We start from the raw sequence: 18,821 nt of genomic DNA, 5'->3' as shown, positions 1-18,821 counted from the left end.
TGCCAGCCTCCCCGAACAGGCGCGCCGGAATGTGGCGACTAGGGGCTTTTCACAGGAACTTCATTTGAAGCCTACTTGTGACAATAAGCCATTTTCATTTTTCATTTCACTATATTAAAAGGGTGCGACAAAATTGCGTATTGTTGCCAATTTAATTGGACCTTTAAGGGCAACATTGGGTACCCCAATGCCCTCGAGACAAAAACCAACACCATCGACCCCCTCAACCCAAGGAAAACAGCCTAAACAAAACCATCTTCCACAAATCCCAATCAAATTAAACAAAGTTCAATTAAATCAGGATATGTTTCGATTATACAGCTTATTTCCTTTCTTGCCCAATGGTCACAGAGCTATAGCGAAGAAGCAGGAGGATCCCATGAGAGGATCTAGATATCCCAGTCTGGGGACATCTGATCAGTGATCAGTATCATTTAAAACATTTTTTAATTTAGAGTACCCATTTTTTTTTTCCAATTAAAGGGCAATTTAGAGTGGTCAATCTACCTACCCTGCACATCTTTGGATTGTGGGGGTGAGAACCACGCAAACACGGAGAGAATGTGCAAACTCCACACGGACAGTGACTGGGGGCCGGGATTCGAACCTGGGTCCTCGATGCCCTGAGGCAGTAGAGCTAACCACTGCAACACCGCGTCGCCCTCAAGTGATCAGTATCACTGTAATCCTTATGTGGCAACGTCAAAAATAATAGTGTTTCTCTCTCGTCCCTACCACACCGCCCTGCCCCCATTAGCTGTATTTTGGGAAGGTGGGTTCTGATAAGATATAGAAAGAAGAAAAATCACATTGTGCCACATATATTTAATATAGTGCAACTATATTTCTTGTGGGGCATTCTTAATTCAATAACTTCCCCAGCACAACCACTGCTAGTGACAGATCATCAACTCCCAACACTTACGTTTCATGTTATACATCTCAAAACATCCTCTCAAGGCCCAATCCAAGTTTGAAAGGACAACTGATATAACTACAGCTAGGCTTTTTAAAAAAAATATATAAATTCTTCAAATAAGCCCGCACAAAATTGTTGGCACAATAAATTCTCACAACAGGAAATGAATTACAAGTTCATTTGTTTTCTGATAAATATTGACCAGGGCACAGGAAGACCAGGGCACGGAGAGAACATGCTTGTCTACTCAATGAGATCAAGGGATCTTCAACGCCCACCTGAGTAAACCGGCTGGGTTACAGCATCTCATCGTAAATAACTGCACATCCAACACAACAGAACTTCCTCATTACTGCACTGCAGTGTCAGCCACGACAACGTGCTAAAGTTCTATCTTCTTGGAGGTTGAGAGTACAATCAGTTGTCGCAGCAGTGAGCAAGGCAGGATAACCCAGGTTTAACACCAGGATATGTTAAGACCATAAGACATAGGAGCAGAATTAGGCCATTCGGCCCATCGAGTCTGATCCACCATTCAATCATGGCTGATATTTTCTCAACCCCATTCTCCTGCCTTCTCCCCATAATCCCCGATACCCTTATTAATTAAGAAACTATCGATCTCTGTCTTAAAGACACTCAGTGAATTGGCCTCCACAGCCTTCTGCGGCAAAGAGTTCCACAGATTCACCACCCGCTGGCTGAAGAAATTCCTGCTCATCTCCTTTTAGTCTGAGATGGTGTCCTCTGGTACTAGTTTTTCCTACAAGTGGAAACATCCTCTCCACGTCCACTCTATGCAGGCCTCGCAGTATCCTGTAAGTTTCAATAAGATCACCTCTCATCCTTCTAAACTCCAACGAGTACAGAACCAGAGTCCTCAAACGTTCCTCATACGACAAGTTCTTCATTCCAGGGATCATTCTTGTGAACCTCCTCTGGACCCTTTCCAAGACCAGCACATCCTTCCTTAGATATGGGGCCCAAAACTGCTCACAATACTCCAAATGGGGTCTGACCAGAGCCTTATACAGCCTCAGAAGTACCTCCCTGATCTTGTATTCTAGCCCTCTTGACATGAATGCTAACATTGCATTTGCCTTCTTAACTGCCGATGGAACCTGCACATTAACCTTAAGAGAATCGTGAACAAGGACTCCCAAGTCCCTTTGTGCTTCTGCTTTCCGAAGCAGTTCCCCATTTAGAAAATAGTCTATGCCTAAATTCCTCCTTCCAAAGTGCATAAACTCACACTTTTCCACATTGTATTTCATTTGCCACTTCATTGCCCACTCGCCTAGCCTGTCCAAATCCTTCCGCAGCCCCCTTGCTTCCTCAATACTACCTGACCCTCTACAGATCTTTGGTATCATCTGTAAACTTAGCAACAGTGCCTTCAGTGCTTTCTTCCAGATCATTAATGTATATTGTGAAAGGTTGTGGTCCCAGCACAAACCCGAGGCACACCACTAGTTACCGGCTGCATTCCGGAAAAAGACCCCTTTATCCCCACTCTCTGCCTTCTGCCAGTCAGCCAATCCTCTATCCATGCCAGGATCTTACCCTTAACACCATGGGTTTTAACTTATTTAACAGTCTCCTGTGCGGCACCTTGTCAAAGGCCTTCTGGAAATCTAAATAAATCCCGTCCACTGGTTCTCCTTTGTCTAACTTCCTTGTTACCTCCTCAAAGAACTCTAACAGATTTGTCAGACATGACCTCTTTTGTAAGGGCCACGAAGGATCCAGCACGAGTTTTAAGGATACAAAATAATAACGTTTATTTACTATAACAATATATATATATATATATAACAGTAGCAGTAACTTCCCTTGCTACCTTCTCCTTCCTGCTGGTTCCTGAACTGGCCAGCTTATTTATATTAGGACTTTCTCCGCCCCCCTCATTGGGGAAGTTCATACTCCCGTAGGATTGTGGGATAGTCATTAGTCCCCAGCCAATCGTAAGTAGGCAGGTTATAACATCCCTCCCCCCCAAAGTCCAAGGAATCCACCGAAGACCCTGGCGAAGGAAGGCGTCGAACTCGTTTGGCCGCAGGCCGGACGCCATTTGCACGCGGCGCTGGATCAGGCGGCGTGTAACGAGACGGAGACCGGCGCTTCCGTGATGGACGGCGCGGTTGTACATCCACGGCCTGTGGACCCGAGGATTCCCCCTCTGATTCATCCTGTGTCTCCATCTCGGAGTCAGAGTCTGCTGCCTCCATCATGTCAGCGTCTCTATCTCCATTCGGTCCCGTAACGACCTGCGCAGGCTTCGAGTGAGGCACCAGTGGAAGATTTTGAGGACTACCTTCCCTTGTCTCTGGTCTTTGCGGCTGTTGAAATGAGCTCCAGGGGCGGGGAATCTTTTGAGGGGATGATCTTCTGGACCGGACGTGGTCTACATGTTTTCGCTGGAGACGACCCTGGGCTTGCACTTGGTAAGATATAGGGCCCGTTTGGCGAAAGATTACACCAGGAACCCATTGGGCACCACCAGCAAAATTCCGCACGAATACTGGGTCACCGGGCGAAAACTGCCAAATCGGACGATGCCAGACAATCCCTGTCCCTGCCGTTCTTGTGTACGGCGTACTTTTGCGCCAATGTCCGGGAAGACCATACTAAGGCGGGTGCGAAGTCTTCGGCCCATTAGGTGTTCTGCGGGAGCTACCCCAGTCACTGCATGGGGGGTGGTCCTGTACGTAAACAAAAAGCGAGCCAGTCTCATGCCCATTGATCCGGAAGACTGCTTCTTTAGGCCTCTTTTGAATGTTTGCACTGCACGCTCTGCCAACCCATTTGAAGCCGGGTGGTAAGGGGCAGTGCAGATATGGCGGATGCCATTCATCTTTGTAAACCTAGCAAACTCCTCACTCGTGAATGGAGTGCCATTATCCGTGACCAGCACCTCGGGGAGGCCATGCGTACTAAATGATAAACGCATCTTTTCAATTGTCGCGCAGGACGTTGTCCCCTGCATCTTATGCACCTCCAGCCATTTTGACTGGATGTTAATTAGTAGAAGGAACATGGATCCCTGAAAAGGGCCTGCGAAATCTGCATGTAAGCGTGCCCAAGGCCGCCCTGGCCATTCCCAGTGATGTAGGGGCGCGGCCGGCGGAAGCTTCTGATGCTCCTGGCAAATGGAGCAGTTTTGGGCCACCTTCTCAATGTCGGTGTCGAGGCCTGGCCACCAGACATAACTCCGGGCCAACATTTTCATCTTGGTCACGCCCGGATGCCCATTGTGCAAGTCTGATAATATCAGCTCCTGGCCTTTTTCCGGGACAATCGCACGCGTCCTCCACAAGAGGATGCCGTCTTCCACGCTGAACTCTGACAGCTTGGAGGAAAATGCCCGTAACTCGCCTGGGAGCTGTCTGTGCTGCCCACCATACAGGACTATGTGCCGAACCTTTGACAAGACTGGCTCCGTCTGGGTCCACTCACGGATCTATGATGCCGTGACAGGCAAGGTGTCCATAAAATTTAGGGTTGCAACCACCTCACTGGTCGTGGGGGTCGACATGGGGCCGGTCGATAAAGGCAATCGGCTCAGTGCGTCGGCATTTGCTATCTGCGTACCTGGTTTGTGCTCCAGAGAATACTCATATGCAGCAAGCAACAAAGCCCAGCGCTGGATCCGTGCAGAAGCAATGGGCGGTATTGGCTTATCCTCTCTGAAGAGTCCCAGCAGGGGCTTATGATCAGTCACGATAGTGAAACGGCGGCCGTACACATACTGGTGGAAGCGTTTCACCGCGAAAACCACTGCCAGGCCCTCCTTCCCGATCTGCGCGTACTTTTTCTCCGCTGCAGTCAATGTGCGGGAGGCGAAAGCTATCGGTCGCTCGGCCCCGTTCTCCATCTTGTGGGACAGGACGGCCCCAATACCATACGGGGATGCATCACATGTGACGAGCAAAGGCTTTCCAGGATCATAGTGGGTTAGTAACCCAGACAACGACAATTGTTGCTTTACCCGCCAGAAAGCGGCTTCTTGCGGCTGACCCCAAACCCAGGTGTGATTTTTCTTTAGCAGCAGGTGTAAGGGGGCCAGCGTAGTTGCCAGATTGGGAAGGAACTTCCCGCAATAGTTTACGAGACCGAGAAAAGAACGAAGATGCGAAGTGTCAGTTGGGGTGGGGGCATGTTGAGTTGCACGCACCTTCTCTGCGACGGGGTGCAGACCCTCGCGGTCCACCCGATAACCTAGGTAGACTACTTCTTTTGCCTGAAATACACACTTTGTGTGATGTAAACGGACTCCAGCCTCCGAAAGGCGTCTAAGGACAGCCTCCAGTTTTTCCAAATGCTCTTGCTCCGACGTCCCTGTAATCAACACGTCATCTAGGTAGACAGCCACACGTGGTAAACCTCTCAAAATGCCCTCCATAACACGTTGAAAAATTGCGCAGGCAGAGGATACTCTAAAGGGCAACCGTGTATATTCATACAGGCCCCGGTGTGTGTTAAATGTTACAGATGGTCGGGAGGCAGGGTCCAGCTCCAACTGCAGGTAGGCGTGACTCATATCTAATTTTGTGAATGAGAGTCCACCTGCAAGTTTGGCGTAGAGATCCTCTATGCGAGGCATTGGGTATCGGTCGAGTCGGGAAACTGTATTCACTGTAAGTTTATAGTCGCCACACAAGCGAACTGTGGCATCTGGCTTCATTACTGGTACAATTGGTGCTGCCCAGTCAGCAAAACGGACAGGCCTGATAATACCCAAACTCTCCAAACGAGTGAGCTCCCCTTCTACCTTCTCGAGCAAAGCGTAAGGCACTGGGCGCGCCCGGAAATAGCGCAGCGTGGCTCCTGGTTCAACTTGGATACGGGCTACGGCCCCTTTTATTTTCCCCAAACCAGGCTGGAATACCTCTGGGTATCGTCCTAGCACCTCAGTCAACCCTCCAGAAACTGTTTGGAGGATGTGCTGCCATTGCAACCGCAAATGGCGCAACCAGTCCCGACCCAACAGGCTGGGCCCATGGCCACGCACTACGATAAGTGGGAAACGCCCCTCCTGGCGTCCATAGACAACAGGGGTCATTGTAGTTCCTGCAATGTCCAGTGGTTCCCCCGTGTAGGTGGCCAACCTGGCCTGTGAGTCAGTTAATGTAAGGGTCTGTATACCCTGCTTGATGCGGTCGAATGTCCTCTGGGCGATCACGGAGACCGCTGCGCCAGTATCCAACTCCATCTCCAGCGGGTGGCCATTGACCCGTACTGTCACCTTAATGGGGGCCACACGGGGAGCTGCCACACAATGCAGCTGCAGGCAGTCGTCCTCCGCCTCCACGTCCTCAGGTTCATCCACATGGAAGGTACGGCCTCTGGGCTGGTCCCAGTTATGGCCCCTGGGCTGGTCCCAGTTTCGGTCGGAACGACGGCGCCTCTGGCGTCCCCAGGACCGCCGTCCGCGACGGGGTCGGCGCCTACAAGTCTGACACGGACATGGCTCCTCATCCATTGGCTCTGGAGAAGGCTCCCTTCGGGGAGGAATGTTCGATGGCCACTGGCGTCGGTCCGGTCGTTGCCTCGCCCAAGGTACCACAGGAGTGCGGGGGGACGTTTTTGGGCGGAAAGGGTTGCGCCCCAAGGCATGCACTTCCATTCCCTGTAGCTCCTGTACTCCTCGCTCTGCGCTCTCTCGGGACAAGACTATTTGTATTGTCTGTTGAAAAGTCAATGTTGGCTCCGCTAACAACTTTCTCTGGGTTGCTGCATTGTTAATACCGCAAACCAAACGGTTGTGTAACATTTCTGACAAGGTCTCACCATAGTCACAGTATTCCGCAATCCCGCATAGCCTGGATAAAAAAAAAATCGGCAAGGGATTCTCCAGGGGTCCTCTCAGCGGTATTAAACCGGTAACGCTTGACTATCGTGGACGGGGTTGGGTTAAAGTGTTGCCCCACTATATTCACAAGTTCGTCAAACGTTTTGGTGTCCGGCGCAGCTGGGTATGTAAGGCTCCTAATCACCCCAAACGTATGCGGCCCGCAGGCGGTGAGCAATATGACCACCTGGCGCTCGTTTTCAGTGATATTGTTTGCCCGGAAATAGTAACGCATCCGTTGTGTGTACTGGTTCCAGCTTTCCAGCGCAGCATCAAAAACATCCAAACGTCCGTACAGAGGCATGGTATAATAGAAAACAACTTCCAACCTGTATCCAACAAAAATCCAGGGAGGTGGCTTCAGCAGTGTAGACAGCTATTCACTTTTACCTTCGTCGCCAGTTTTGTAAGGGCCACGAAGAATCCAGCACGAGTTTTAAGGATACAAAATAATAACGTTTATTTACTATAACAATATATATATATATATATATATAACAGTAGCAGTAACTTCCCTTGCTACCTTCTCCTTCCTGCTGGTTCCTGAACTGGCCAGCTTATTTATACTAGGAGTTTCTCCGCCCCCCTCATTGGGGAAGTTCATACTCCCATAGGATTGTGGGATAGTCATTAGTCCCCAGCCAATCGTAAGTAGGCAGGTTATAACAACTTCCCTTTGTCAAAGCCGTGCTAACCCAGTCCTATTTCATCATGCACTTCCAAGTACTCCACAATCTCATGTTTAATAACGAACTCTAAAATCTTACCCATGACCGAAGTCAGGCTAACTGGCCTATAATTTCCCATCTTCTGCCTCCCCCCCCTTCTTAAACAGCGGTGTTACATTAGCCACTTTCCAGTCCTCTGGCACCCTTCCTGCCTCCAGTGATTCCTAAAAGATCACCACTAATGCCCTAATAACATAGGGCAAGAGTAGCAGATACATGGACACAAAGTAAAGCGAGCATTAGGTTTGGTTGGGATCCAGTCTAAACAATCACTGTTGGAAGCTCACACATGAACAATGGTAGCCATGATGTGGAGATGCTGCCTTTGGACTGGGGTGGGCACCAGTACGAAGTCTTACAACACCAGGTTAAAGTCCAACAGGTTGATTTGGAATCACTAGCTTTCAGAGCGTAGCTCCTTCATTAGGTGAGTGAACCTGATTACCTGGTGAAGGAGCTACGCTGCGAAAGCTAGTGACTCCAAATAAACCTGTTGGGAGTTTAACGTGGTGTTATAAGACTTCTTAATGAACAAGGTGACAAAGGTTAGGTATCAGAGATGTTAGTCTCGGTGCAGTCAAACACCAGAAGATGTACCTCAAGAGGAAACATTGACATTTATCAGAGGCAGAAGTACATTAGAAATTTGACATTGGCACTAGATCATCTCCTCCAATTGAATATCGTCAGACTATTCCAACTCAAAGCCACAACAATCAGGGCATCCTTATTATCCAATCTCTAGCTAAAAGCCAGTTAACGATCTTGCTGAGCGAATTGGACATTGGACATGTGTAAGATTGCATTATTCATCAGCATCTCCAAGAAGATAGGACACTCCAGTGAGGTGACCAACTGTAAACCCATAAACTGGTGTTCTCAGTTCTCAATGAAATGAAATTCCTGTGAAATTCACTGAATGGACTGACTCGAATCAAGGGAAGTAGCGGTCTTACAAATGTCTAAATCCGAAACTCCTGCAGAACGACCATGGTCCAAACCACGGCCTTGATGTCAAGGCAGCGTGTGGGGCCTAGGAACCTTAATAAAAACTGACGTCATCAGGGATTGGGGGAGAACCTGTTAGGGTCATACCTAGCACAATAGAAAACATTGATGGCTGTAATAGGCCAATCACCCTGTTCCAGCTGGGCAGACGGTGGCAACGTGGTAACATCACTGGATTAGGAATGCAGAGACCCTGGCGCTGGAGACGGGTTCAAATCCCGCTACGGCAGCTAATGGAATTCAAATTCCAAATTGGTAAATCTAGAGGCTAGTCTTAGTTAACGGTGACCATCAATCTAACATCAATCGTTGGTAAAAACCCATCTGGTTCCCTATTGTGTCCTTTAGGGAAGGGAGTCACCTGGCCTGGCCTACATGTGACTGGAGACCCACAGCAACGTGGTCGACTTCTGCCCTTTGAATTGGCCCAGCAAAACCGCTACAGAAACCAGGTGGACTGCAGCCGTTCAAAAAGGGCAAGTCACCACTCAAGCCTCCAGGGCAATCAGGGTTGGGCTACAAATGGTGGTCAAGCCAGTAATACCCACATCCCATGAAAGAATTTTTTTAATTGTCTGTATGCTTCCCCACGAAGCCAGATGGGCAATAATGTAGGTGGCACCGTGGTTAGCTTCCCGGCTTGGGTCACTGTCTGTGCGGAGTCTGCACGTTCTCCCCGTGTCTGCGTGGGTTTCCTCCGGGCGCTCCGGTTTCCTCCCCAAAGTCCCGAAAGACGGGTTTGTTAGGTGAATTGGACATTCTGAATTCTCCCTCAGTGTACCCGAACAGGCACCGGAATGTGGCGACTAGGGGCTTTTCACAGTAACTTCAATGCAATGTTAATGAAAGCCTACTTGTGACAATAAAGATTATTAGTTGGAAGAGCCAGATCCAGGTGTCCCTGAATTCTAGCAACGCAAGCTAGAAGATTCCGTCCTATCGAATTCTCATTGCCGTTTGTACATGCTGGAAACCACCCTTGTTGAAAAGACCGTTTCAAAATAAGAGGCCGCTCATTTAAGATTCTGAAGGCAGTGAATCTTTGGAACGCTCTTCCTCAAAAGGCGGTAGAAGCGCGGGTGGCGCGGTGGGTTAGCACTGCTGCCTCATGGCGCCAAGGACCCGGGTTCAAACCCGGCCCTGGGTCACTGTCCATGTGGAGTTTGCACATTCTCCCCGTGTCTGCGTGGGTCTCTCCCTCGCAACCCAAAGATGTGCAGGGTAGATGGATTGGCCACGCTAAATTGCCCCTTAATTGGAAATCAAAATTGGGTACTCTAAATTTTAATCAAATCGTGGTAGAAGCAGAGTCTTCGAATGATTTTAGGACAGAGATAGATAGATTCATAATGAGCAAAGGGGTTCACGGGGAGATGGGGTGGAGGTTACAATCAGATCAGCCATGATCCTATTGAATGGGGAAGCAGCTGAGAGGGGCTGAATGGCCTCCTCCTGCTCCTCATTTGTATGTTTGAATGTTTTTAGAGCAGTTACCTTGTGGATGAATCCGAAATCAGAACATCAAGATCTGTCGATCTTTAAATGGCATTTATGAAGCTCCATATTAAACACGGACTGGGTCGGAATGCGTGGCATTCCTTTACTAAACCATTGGGGACCTCGGCAAAGGTACAAGATAAAAGACAAAGGTATTTTGCTTTATTGTTACCTGATCCTTTATCATTCTGCTGGAAACACCTGGACAGTTTGTGACACACAATCTCCTCATGTCCAACATTTTCAAAGCAGAAAAATTGCGGTCAGAGACACAAAGTAAATCATTTTGTGCCGGATTACTCTCCTGAAATGGGGCAAGGCTCTTCAAGCAAGAGAGAAACTTCAGAACAGTCGAAGAGGAAAGACTTGAATTTTAATCAACTGTTTCTGACTAACAGCTTTAGTTATGACAACAAGGAGCGCGTACGCAGACAGAACCCAATCAGAGGGTCGGGCCTGGAGTGGGTCTCAGAAACTAACACTGCAGGAGAGTGGGAATAAATAGAGAACCTGGTGGAGTGGTGCAGCGACAACACTCTCTCCCTCAATGCCAGCAAAACTAAAGATCTGGTCATTGATTTCAGGAAGCAAAGTAATGTACACACCCCTGTCAGCATCAACGGGGCCGAGGTGGAGATGGTTAGCAGTTTCAAATTCCTACGTGTGCACAACTCCAAAATCTGTCCTGGTCCACCCTCGTCAACGCTACCACCAAGAAAGCACAACAGCGCCTATACTTCCTCAGGAATCTAACGAAATTTGGCATGTCCACATTAACTCGTACCAACTTTTACAGATGCACCATAGAAAGCATCCTATCGGGCTGCATCACAGCCTGGTATGGCAACTGCTCGGCCCAGGACCGCAAGAAACTTCAGAGAATCGTGAACATAGCCCAGTCCATCACACGAACCTGCCTCCCATCCATTGACTCCATCTACACCTCCCGCTGCCTGGGGAAAGTGGGCAGCATCAAAGACCCCTCCCACCCGGCTTACTCACTCTTCCAACTTCTTCCATCGGGCAGGAGATACAGAAGTCTGAGAACACGCACGAACAGATTCAAAAACAGCTTCTTCCCCACTGTTACCAGACTCCTAAATGACCCTCTTATGGACTAACCTCATTAACACTACACCCTGTATGCTTCATCCGATGCCGGTGCTTATGTAGTTACATTGTATATGTTGTGTTGCCCTATTATGTATTTTCTTTTATTCCCTTTTCTTCCCATGTACTTAATGATCTGTTGAGCTGCTCGCAGAAAAATACTTTTCACTGTACCTCGGTACACGTGACAATAAACACATCCAAATCAACAGTGTAAGGCTATGAAAATGCTCGGGGCTGTACGTGTAGCATCCCACTTGATTGTCTACAACTGGGTTCCCCAAATTCAGCTGGTACGAGGTGATTGTACCCCCAGCAGCCTCCGCAAAGCTGAAGCTTTTAACAAAATCGACTCGTAAACGTATTCTTCCAGCGGAACTGCTACATTTAAAAAGCCCAAACCCGGGCAGCACGGTGGCGCCGAGGTCCCAGGCTCGATCCCGGCTCTGGGTCACTGTCCGTGTGGAGTTTGCACATTCTCCCCGTGTTTGCGTGGGTTTAAAATCAAAATCGCTTATTGTCACAAGTAGGCTTCAAACGAAGTTACTGTGAAAAGCCCCTAGTCGCCACATTCCGGCGCCTGTTCGGGGAGGCTGGTACGGGAATTGAACCATGCTGCTGGCCTGCCTTAAAAGCCAGCAATTTGGCCCAGTGTGCTAAACCAGCCCCCCAAAGATGTGCAGGGTAGGTCGATTGGCCACGCTAAATTGTCCCTTAATTGTAAAAAATGAATTGGGTACTCCAAATTTTTTTTTTTATTTTTAAAAAGCCCAGACCCCAGAACACATTGTGCCGGTTGGGTGGGGTTACAGGGGCGAGGACAAGGGAGTGGGCCTCGGTAGGGACCTCTTTCAGAGGATTGTTGCAGACTCAATGGGCCGAACGTCCTCCTTCTGCACTGTAGGGATTTGATGTTTCTAAAAGTGGGGAAGTGTAGTTTTGGTGTCCCAAACTACTTACACGGTGGAATTAAACAGGATCAGACTGGGCCAGGAGTCCAGCTTCAGGCAAAGCAAACTTCCCACAGTTTTAATAATAATAATCTTTATTGTCACAAGTAGGCTCACATTAACACTGCAATGAAGATACTGTGAAAATCTCCTAGTCGCCACATTCCGGCACCTGTTCGGGTACACAGAGGGAGAATTCAGAATGTCCAATTCACCTAACAGCACGTCTTTTGGGACTCGTGGGAGGAAACCGGAGCACCCGGAGGAAACCCACGCAGACATGGTGATGTGTTAAGTAAGTTGGTTCAATGTTGACTGCAACTGGATGCAGTGAAATTGGAAACAGGCTTCTGATACAGGAGATGGTCCAACAATTCCTGATTGCTGTACATGGTCTGCTGTGAGTTGACTCTCTATCAGTCTAACTGATAACCTCCTACTGGCTTGACCAGACTAGCTCTCTACCTCATGGTGATAGTGCTCACTGGCTTGTGCACTCTGACTATCTCAGTAGCTGTGTCCTGTAGAGAGAGGGAGAGCCTTAATGCCCTGTGTGCTTTATAGTGGTGGTGTCCTGTCTGGTGATTGGTTGTTATGTGTCGTGTGTGTTCATTGGTTATCCTGTGTGTCAATCACTGCCTGTCTGCATCTCATTATATACATGAGTGGATATTATGACAATGGGGAGAACGTGCAGACTCCGCACAGACAGTGACCCTGCCGGGAATCGAACCTGGGACCCTGGCGCTGTGAAGCAACAGTGCTAACCACTGTGCTACCGTGCCGCCCACTTGCTGGTTTATACGCTTCTTTGAGATCACATGACTCTTAAAAAAGAATGTCAACTACACTGACAAGAGGGACCCCAGATCAGCAACTCTTGCTCCCGATATTAATTCATCCTTGTTATGGGGCGGCACGGTGGAGCAGTGGGTTAGCACAGCTGCCTCACGGCACCAAGGACATGATTCGATCCCGGCCCCGGGTCACTGTCCGTGTGGAGTTTGCACATTCTCCCCGTGTCTGCGTGGGTCTCACCCCCCACAACCCAAAGATGTGCAGGGTAGGTGGATTGGCCGCGTTAAATTGCCCCTTAATTGCAAAGAAACTAATTGGGTACTGTAAATTATTTTTTTAAAGTCATCCTGGTTTCAACTTTGGGTTGAGGTATTAGTTTAAGTTAATTTTGATGGTGGTAAGAAAATATTGAATGGTGGAAGGATGGTTAACTAAGGGGCCGATTTCAGGACCAGAGGCAACCGGAGGAAACCATTTAAAAAAAAAAGAAAACACAGCAAGTTGCGATCTGGGATGTATTGCCTGATAGGGTGATGGGAGCAGAGTCACCAGCACAAACAAGACCCTCCTGTCCATTGCTTCTGCATCGATCCAAAACAACCACCTAGGTATTCTAATCCCATTTTCCAACACTTGTCCCATAGCCTTGTCGGCCCTGGGATCACAACTGCACACCTAAATATTTCTTAAATGTTATGGGGGGGGGGGGGCAGCACGGTGACGCAGTGGGTTAGCACTGCTGCCTCATGGTCCCGAGGTCCCAGGTTCGATCCCGTCTCTGGGTCACTGTCCGTGTGGAGTTTGCACATTCTCCCCGTGTTTGCGTGGGTTTCGCCCCCACAACCCAAAGACGTGCAGGCTGGGTGGATTGGCCACGCTAAATTGCCCCTTAATTGGAAAAAATAAATTGGGTACTCTGAATTTTTTTTAAAAAAATGTTGTGAGGGTCTCTGCCTTTCAGGCAGCGAGTTCCAAACTCCCATCATCCTCTGAAAAAACATTTCCTCACATCCCCTCTAAACCTCCTGCCCCTTATCTTAAATCTATGCCCCTGGACATTGATCCCTCCACCAAGGGGAAAAGTTTCTTCCTGTCTACTCTATCCTCACAATTTTATACGTCTCAGTCATGTCCCTCCTAAAGCTCCTCTGTTCCACGGAAAACAACCCCAGTCAATCCAATTTCTCTTCTTTCTTTTACAAATTTAGAGTACCAGTTCTTTTTTTTCCCCAATTAAGGGGCAATTTAGCGTGGTCAATCCACCTACCCTGCACATCTTTGGGTTGTGGGGTGGTGAGACCCACGCAAAGGCGGGGAGAATGTGCAAACGCCACACGGACAGTGACCCGGCAGTAGTGGTAACCACTGCGCCACCCTTCCAATCTCACTTCATAACGAAAACTCTCCAGCCCAGGCAACATCTTGGTAAATCTCATCTGCACAGTGCTATCACATCCCTCCAAAATGTAGATTTCAGAACTGCACACAAGATGGGCGGCACGGTAGCACAGTGGTTAGCACTGCTGCTTCACAGCGCCAGTGTCCCAGGGTCCGATTCCCGGCTTGGATCACTGTCTGTGCGGAGTCTGCACGTTCTCACCGTGACTGCGTGGGTTTCCTCCGGTTTCCTCCCACAAGTCCCGAAAAATGTTAGGTGAATTGGACATTCTGAATTCTCCCTCAGTGTACCCGAACAGGCGCTGGAGTGTGGCGACTCGGGAATTTTCACAGTAACTTCATTGCAGTGTTAATGTAAGCCTACTTGTGACAATAATAAAGATTATACTCTAGCTGTGGCCTGACCAACATTTTATACATTTCCAGCCTAACCTCCCTGCTTAAAGGCAGCTATATCACATGCCCTGCTACCTTAAGGGACAGGTGTACATCCCTCTGATCCTCAGTGCTTCCCAGGGTCCTGCCGTTTATCATGTATTCCCTTGCCTTGTTTGTCCTGCCCAAGTGCATCACCTCTCACTTATCCGGATTGAATTCCATTTGCCACTGATCAGCCCCTCTGACCAGCCCGTCTATATCCTCCTGTAATCGAAGGCTATCCTCCTCACTGTTCACCACCCCACCAATTCTCACATCATCCGTGAACTCACTGATCAACCCTCCCACATTCATTTCCAAATCATTTATGTATACCACAAACAGCAAGGGCCCCAATACTGATCCCTGTGGGACCCCACTGGACACAGGCTTCCAGTCAGAAAAACACCCCTCGACCATCAGCCTCTGCTTCCTGCCACTCAGCCAATTCTGGATCCAATTTGCCAAATTGCCTTAGATCCCATGGGCTCTTATCTTCACTATCAGTCTCCCATGTGGAACCGTATCAAAAGCCTTGCTGAAGTCCAAGTAGACTACGTCAATTGCATTTTGCTCATCCAGGCACCTGGTCATGTCTTCGAAAAATTCAATCCAGTTGGTCAGATATGACCCCCCCCCCCCACCCTCCCCCCCCCACCCCCCCTTAACAAAACCATGCTGACTGTTCTTGATTAATCCTTGTCTCTCCAAAAGCAGATTTATTCTGTATCTCAGAATTGCTTCTCATAGTTTTCCCACCACGAGGTTAGACTGACTGGCCTGTAGTTTCCTAGCTTATCACTTCCTCCCTTCTTGAATAATGAAGGGAATAATGTTCTTAAACATTGGCTATTCTCTAGTCCTCCAGCACCTCTCCTAAGGGAAGAGAGAATTGAAAATTATTGCCAGCGCCCCTGCTATTTCCTCCCTTGCCTCACTCAGCTGCCTGGGAAAGCCACCTGCCTTTCATCCAGTCCTGGAGATTTATCAAATTTTTTTTCTTTTTTTTTTTTAAAAATAAATTTATTTATTCATTTTTTCCAATTCAGGGGCAATTTAGCGGGGCCGATCCACCTACCCTGCACATCTTTGGGTTGTGGGGGTGAGACTCACGCAAGCACGGGGAGAATGTGCAAACCCCACACGGACAGTGACCCAGAGCCGGGATCGAACCTGGGACCTCAGCGCTGTGAGGCATCAGTGCTAACCACTGCGCCACTGTGCTGCCCAAAATTTATCAAATTTTAAGCCGGCCAGACCACTCACAAGCTCCTCCCTGTCTTATGTTAATCTCTTTAATTTTATCACAGCATTCCTCTCGGATTTCAATACCCACATTCAATGGTAATTCCACCACCCTTTCAGGCAGCGAGTTCCAGACTCCCACCACCCTCTGGCTGAAAAGGTTTTTCCTCACATCCCCTCTAAGGGAAATAATTTACAGAGCTACGACAGAAAGAGCAGGGTGACTGGGCTACTCCGGTCTCTACAGCACCGGTATGATGGATGGAGTGGCCCCCTTCTGTGTTGTGTCATTCCATCTTGAATGAACGGCTCGCATTTCTTTCGATACACTTAGAGTACCCAATTATTCTTTCCCCCAAATCCATCTACCCTGCACATCTTTGGTTTGTGGGGGTGAGACTCACGCAGGCACGGGGAGAATGTGCAAACTCCACACGGACAGTGACCTGGGGCCGGGATCGAACCTGGGTCCTCAGCGCCGTGAGGCTGCAGTGCCAACCACTGTGCCACTGTGCCGCCCTCACGGCATGCATTTACATAGCAGGTTTCATGGCCAGTGGACATGTTAAAATGTTGTACAGCCAGTGAAGGATTGTAGTCACTGTTGTAATGTGGGAAATGCAGCAGGCAATATGTACACAGCAAGATCCCACAACAGCAACGTCATAGGGAGATAATGTTCGTTTTTAGCAATGTTGATTGAAGGATAAATATTGACCAGGGCACCGAGGATAACTCTCCTGCCCTTCTTCGAAATAACACCATGGGATCTTTCACACCCACCCGAGCAGGTAAATGGCTTTAACATCTCCTCTGACAGTGTGGCACTCCCTCAGCAGCGCACTGGCCCGCCATCCTTGGTTTGTGTCCTCAAGTCTCTATGTTGTATAAACATTGACTGTGAAACCTTATCTGGATAGTTTTACAGATAACCTTTTGTAAACATTCATCCTTGAATGGCGCCATCTCTCTGTAACATGCAAGGGATGAGATCATCACGCTGCTGATAAATGAACGATGGGAATGGAGTTCAAACGTTAGCAAGTGTCCACGACAGAAACCACAGAAACTGTCCACAGGGGGAGGCGAGGGGAGGTGACTCTGTTGCCATGGTAGCGGGTAATAATCTAATAATCTTTTTATTATTGTCACAAGTAGGCTCACAGTAACACTGCAATGAAGTTACTGTGAAAAGCCCCTAGTCGCCACGCTCCGGCGCCTGTTTGAATATACAGAGGGAGAATTCAGAATGTCCAATTCACCTAACAACACTTCTTTCGGGACTTGTGGGAGGAAACCAGAGCACCCGGAGGAAATTAAATGAATGAAAATCGCTCGTCACAAGTAGGCTTCGAAGGAAGTTACTGTGAAACGCCCCTAGTCGCCACATTCCGGCGCCTGTTCGGGGAGGCTGGTACGGGAATTGAACCGTGCTGCTCGCCTGCCTTGGTCTGCTTTCAAAGCCAGCGATTTAGCCCTGTGCTAAACCAGAAACCCACGCTGACACGGGGAGAACGCGCAGACTCCGCACAGACCCAAGCCGGGGATTCGAACACGGATCCCTGGCACTGTGAAGCAACAGTGCTAACCACTGTGCTGCCCGTGCCGCCCAACTCTTGTTCTGTAACCAAAAGGACTCTGGACGCTGGCTGAGGAATTAACTTCACCCACCCCTCTGCCAGACTCAACGTCACCCACCCTAAACTTCACCCACCCCTCTCCCAGACTCAACGTCACCCACCCCTCTCCCAGCCTCGACGTCACCCACCCCTCTCCCAGACTCAACGTCACCCACCCCTCTCCCAGACTCGACGTCACCCGCCCCTCTCCCAGACTCAACGTCACCCGCCCCTCTCCCAGACTCGACGTCACCCGCCCCTCTCCCAGACTCGACGTCACCCCGCCCCTCTCCCAGACTCAACGTCACCCGCCCCTCTCCCAGACTCAACGTCACCCACCCCTCTCCCAGACTCAACGTCACCCGCCCCTCTCCCAGACTCAACGTCTCCCGCCCCTCTCCCAGACTCAACGTCACCCACCCCTCTCCCAGACTCAACGTCACCCGCCCCTCTCCCAGACTCAACGTCTCCCACCCTAAACTTCACCCACCCCTCTCCCAGACTCAGTTTCACCCACCCCTCTCCCAGACTCAATTTCACCCACCCTAAACGTCACCCACCCTCTCCAAGACTCAATAGGATGAGCAGGCCGCCTGGGGGGGCAGAAGGGGGTAACGGTAATTCCACTTGTACAAAAGCACAGAGAAATGGGACATACTGTCTGGGGACAAGTGCAATCTTCAGGCACTTACTATAATGTACTTTTACAACATTTTGAGAGTATATTTTGGGGAACAAAATCAATTGCCAACAGCAGCCCGAAATTCACAACAGCAGCAAGAGACACAGACTGGAAACTGCATGAAATAGGCAGGGATTCACACAACAACAAGCTGCTGCAGCAACAACACTGAATCAAAGAATAATCTCACCGAAATATTCCGCTTTCGGGTTTGCGTCCATTTCCTGCTCCAGCCTCTGGGTGAGAGCTTCTAGTTTGAGTTCAGCCCTGGACGCTCCGCTCTCTGGCTGGATGTGGAGGGTGTGCCCGGGCAGGCGAACCCTGCAAGCGGGCTCCTCGCCAGCCAGCGGCGCCGGGCTGCAGTCGGAGAGGTGCGGGAAGGCCGCCCGGGGCAAGTGGCACTGCCCCGGGCTGGCAGGGGAGGTGCTGGCGGGCAGCCGGGACTCGCCCTGGGGCTCGGGCTGGGCTGCAGGGGATCCCGCCCAATTCAGGGGTTCCCTGCCGGGCAGGGGGGGCGCGGTGCCCGTTGGGGTGGGCAGGGCTGGGCAGGGGGGCTGCCCGGGGGGCTGGCGCCCTGGCTGGGGGTCTTGGGGGGGGCT

At 49.6% G+C, this 18,821-nt stretch overlaps 1 protein-coding gene across 2 annotated transcripts in view; it reads right to left on the bottom strand.

The window, feature by feature from the left end:
* limd1a (LIM domains containing 1a) overlaps nt 1-18,604 on the bottom strand; it is an 83,574-nt gene extending 64,970 nt beyond the window's left edge. For both annotated transcript variants that reach the window (XM_072510081.1, XM_072510082.1), the window contains exon 1: nt 18,413-18,604. In XM_072510081.1, coding sequence (XP_072366182.1) covers nt 18,413-18,443 — 31 coding nt within the window. In that variant the 5' untranslated portion in view covers nt 18,444-18,604. The remainder of the gene's footprint in view (nt 1-18,412) is intronic.
* Nucleotides 18,605-18,821: the final 217 nt, after the last annotated feature.

Source organism: Scyliorhinus torazame, chromosome 6 (assembly GCF_047496885.1).
Source record: "Scyliorhinus torazame isolate Kashiwa2021f chromosome 6, sScyTor2.1, whole genome shotgun sequence".
Taxonomy (NCBI): domain Eukaryota; kingdom Metazoa; phylum Chordata; class Chondrichthyes; order Carcharhiniformes; family Scyliorhinidae; genus Scyliorhinus; species Scyliorhinus torazame.
Note: the sequence above shows the minus strand (reverse complement) of the source record. Positions and strands in the feature narration are given on the sequence as shown.